We start from the raw sequence: 3,957 nt of genomic DNA, 5'->3' as shown, positions 1-3,957 counted from the left end.
GACGCGGAAGCGAGCAACCTTACGAGGTTTTAGATCTTGCTGAAGCAAGTCGTGGATGTTGATAAGGAGGCAGCGCTGAGGAGAGCCGCCCGAGATGCTTATCTAAACGTAGACGTAGTGCAGTATATCGCCTATGTCACGCCGATGTGAACGGCGTGGACAACGCTACGCTGGTGGAGGCCTCTCAGCGTGGGCATTTGGACGTCGTGCAGTATCTTGTCGAAGTTTGTCGCGATGTGAACGCCAAGATTATGGTGGAGACGCAGCGCTGGTGAAGCCGCGGACAATGGCGATGTTGCTGTATGATGGAGTCGCAGCTCTGATTGCAGCTGCTGCACTGGGCCATATTGATATCGTTCAGTGCCTCGCTGGTTCGTACAGTGCGGATGTGAACGTCAAGGGTAAAGATGGAACCACAGCGCTTATGTGGTCGGCGATCAATGGCCACTTTGATATCGAGCAGTGCCTCGTTGAGCAATGTGGCGCTAATGTGAACGCCAAGACCGATGATGGGTATACAGCGCTAATGGCGGCCGCTCGACAGGGCTTCGTGCATGTTGTACAGTACCTCGTCGATTGTGATGCTGCTATGGAAGCCATAAGCGATGGCGGCTACGTGTGGGCGGCTACACGTGGCCACATTGACATCGTGAAGTACATTGCTGGGCATTTACGAGCCTCTGACGTGTACACAACGCTCACGTGGTCTGCTAGAGTCGGCCACGTTGACGTCATACTGCGCCTTGCTACCGGGGAATGTGGTGCTGGCGTGAATGCCCAAAACGATCAAGCGCATACAGCATTAATGTGGGCCGCTCAAAATGATCACATTGACATGCCTTGCTGAACAGTGCCACACAGACTTGAATATCAAAACAGTGATTGAAACATTGCGCTGATGAGGCGTCTATTATGGACACATACTTATTGCACGATTCCTCGCTGAGCAACGTAGCGCCGATGTGAATACTAAGAGCGATAGCGGCCATACAGCGCTCTTATGGGTGGTCGCATACGGCCGCATTGATGTTGTGCAGGACCTTGCGGGCGAATGTGGTGCTGACGTGAACGTCAAGAATAATGATGGAGTTATTGTACTGGCCATAATTCATGGGCCCAATAATATTAACACCTTGCTATTTTTAGCCGTAGCCTCTACTCCGATTTACCGACAGAAATAACGATTTACGAACTCAGCGTCCATGAGCAGCGGATGATTGTGAGTGCCTACAACTATTTCGACAAACTACGAGATGCAAAGCTCGCTGGTGGCCAGCGATCGCGGGAACGTGTTCGCGAGTGTCTGGGCTGTTCAATAAGCACTGTAAAACGTGTCTGGGCAACGTACAACAAGGAGGGCGATGCAATGTTTGACCCGGTACGGCTCATTTTCTTTTAACTGCAATTTATCGGTTAACATTTATGAATTTATAAATGTGACAGTCAAAGTCGCAGAGCTCTCGCGGTCGACTCTCTGGTATTGATGAAGTCGCACCTGTTATTCGGAAGTTCGTAGACGCTCGCAATATCGATCGACAGCCCATAACAGCTCAGCTTATTAGAGATGAGGTGGAGCGCCAGTGTAATGTTGGGATTTCTGCTCGTTCGATGCGCAGACTGTTGCGTCGATTGGGCTATGCCTTTGTGCAAGGAGAAAAGCGCCACATCTTAGCTGAAAGCAGTGGAAACGTAGCCTACAGAGCGGCCTATTTGCAACGAAAGATGAGCAATCGTGACCAAAGAAATAATCCTATTCAGCCGGAGGTGTATCTAGATGAATCGTACGTAAATGTGAACCATGTATCATGTATCCCGCACCGACGTCGAGATGGCTTAAGGCGGACATCCAGAAATGGCTTCAAAATAATGGCAGCTTTGATATCTCAAGCAGTGACGAAGAAGATGAAGACGCATAAAAGACCTGTATAAGTACATTTTATCTGTCAGGGTGCATCTGCTCAGGTTAAATAGAAATCGGACCGAATTCATCGCGACTATTGCAAAAGCATACGGAAAAATAGGATTAGCCTATTAAAATGCTAGAATCGCGATAACCCTAGCATATGATATTCCCGGGCCTCCTGGAGCGATCGTAATTCTGTGTTTGAGCTTGAATAGCGACAAAACGGCTGCGAATTGAGCAAATCTGACCGCATTTTCGGAATCTAACGTGTGATTTTCACCCTATATCTAACTTATCGTATATGGAAAGTCGAATGCTTCTATATGGGACGGGCACCTGAAAATTGGGCCCATGAATTATGGCCAGTACCTCGCAGAGACATGTAGGGCAAATTTGGATATCACGAACACGGACGGCAAAGCAGCGTTGGTTGAGGACTGCTACGTAGCCCTGTTAGTTGTTGCTGAGAATGACCACTGTGATACCATTCAATACTTTACAGAGGAATACGGTGCTGACATGAACGCTAACGACTACAATGGGACCACTGCGTTGATGGCAGCCGCCACATGTGGCTCGTAGGATATCTTATCAGTCAATGCGGCTCAGACGTGGGATATAAAGCCAACGACGGAACTACAGCTTTGATGCAGGCCGCTGGAAAGGGCCGCATTGAGGTTGTTGAGTACCTGGCTGTCCAGTGTGATGCAGGCGTGAATGACAAGGACAATAGTGGAACCACAGCTTTGATGAGGGCCGCGTATACAGATTTCATCGACGTTGTGGGTTCTTCGTTTCATATGGCACAAACGTGAATTTGAAAAATGACGATGGATATACAGCACTCATGATGGCTGCCAAACGCGGTCGCGTCGAAATCGCGCTACCTTGTCGAGCACTGCGATGCTGATGTAAATCTCAAGGCTATGAATGGGGTGACCGCTGTCAGACTTGCTGCTAATGGGGGCTACGATGCCATTAAGCGGATTCTAACACCATCTCTGGTATCCACGGTTTACCACATACCAAGGAATAAGAACAATCGAAACTGCAGTTCCGCCTTCCGATCAGCTTCTTGGCTGCTTCATTCCCCGACTGAGATGGAGCTGACAACTTTCAGTAAGTACGGTAACATCGGGGTGACTTCCAGACGAAATGGCTGGATGCGATGCGGTCGTCAAGCTCTTCATTCAGGGATGGCAAAAAATAATATGGAAGGATTTTTCGAAATAAAAATATCAAAAAATATTTTTATTTTCATTTTAGAACTTTTACCATTTTATATATCAAACCCCGCTGAAACGGATCGCCTGGAGCACCGTATAACACAGTAACTACCTGAATACTGGCCTCATCGCATACTGACGAGTGGGCTGTCGCCGCAGGGCTACTTCAGCTTCAAAGGTGGCGGAGCCGACCATGCCGATCGAGGTCAAGACACCTGAGGACTTCAGCGGCGCCATCGGCGAGAATCAGCCGACCACCGTGCAATTCTCGGCGGCGCGGTGCGGTGGCTGCCAGATGGTGACCCCAAAGTGACGCAGCTGACGGAGAACGAGTTCCTGGCCGTCAAGTTCCTAAAGGTGAGCACCGAGGAACTGGAGAGCGTCTGCAAGGAGATTGACGCGGACTGCTTCCCCACCTTAGCGTGTGCAAGGACGGCGAGATGACCGCGTCGCACGTCTGCAAATATAGGGCCCCACCTAATAGAGCGCGGTTGTCAGATTGTGTCCGATACAAAACCGAAGTGTTTTATTTTCGTACTTACACGAATAAAAATGAACAAATATTTTTATTATATTTTTTTCCACGGATAAAAATATTTAAATCTTTTTTTTGCCATCCCTGCTTCATTCCAGACGCGTCTTGCTCATTATTCGAAGACGAAGTGCACCTGTGGCTGCCACTGCGGCATCCAAATGTATATACTCAAAATGTATCATTTGCAGTTCTTTCTATGCGAGTATGCCAGCCAGGGATCGCTGTGGGAGTACGTCAAATTGTTTTCAGAGAATGACTCCTTCGAAGATACCATATCTCCTCGTTTGTGGAAG

General features: G+C 48.6%; 1 protein-coding gene across 1 annotated transcript; it reads left to right on the top strand.

The window, feature by feature from the left end:
* Nucleotides 1–1,366: 1,366 nt before the first annotated feature.
* On the top strand, nt 1,367–3,442 carry IUM83_15311 (putative thioredoxin; the record flags this gene model as incomplete). Its single annotated transcript, XM_067940115.1, has 3 exons — nt 1,367–1,378; nt 1,444–1,508; nt 3,289–3,442. 3 exons carry the CDS (start codon nt 1,367–1,369, stop codon nt 3,440–3,442), a joined length of 231 nt encoding a protein of 76 aa, XP_067794498.1.
* Between the last annotated feature and the right edge of the window lie 515 nt (nt 3,443–3,957).

Source organism: Phytophthora cinnamomi (genome assembly GCF_018691715.1).
Source record: "Phytophthora cinnamomi strain GKB4 chromosome Unknown Contig24, whole genome shotgun sequence".
Classification (NCBI taxonomy): domain Eukaryota; phylum Oomycota; class Peronosporomycetes; order Peronosporales; family Peronosporaceae; genus Phytophthora; species Phytophthora cinnamomi.
Note: the sequence above shows the minus strand (reverse complement) of the source record. Positions and strands in the feature narration are given on the sequence as shown.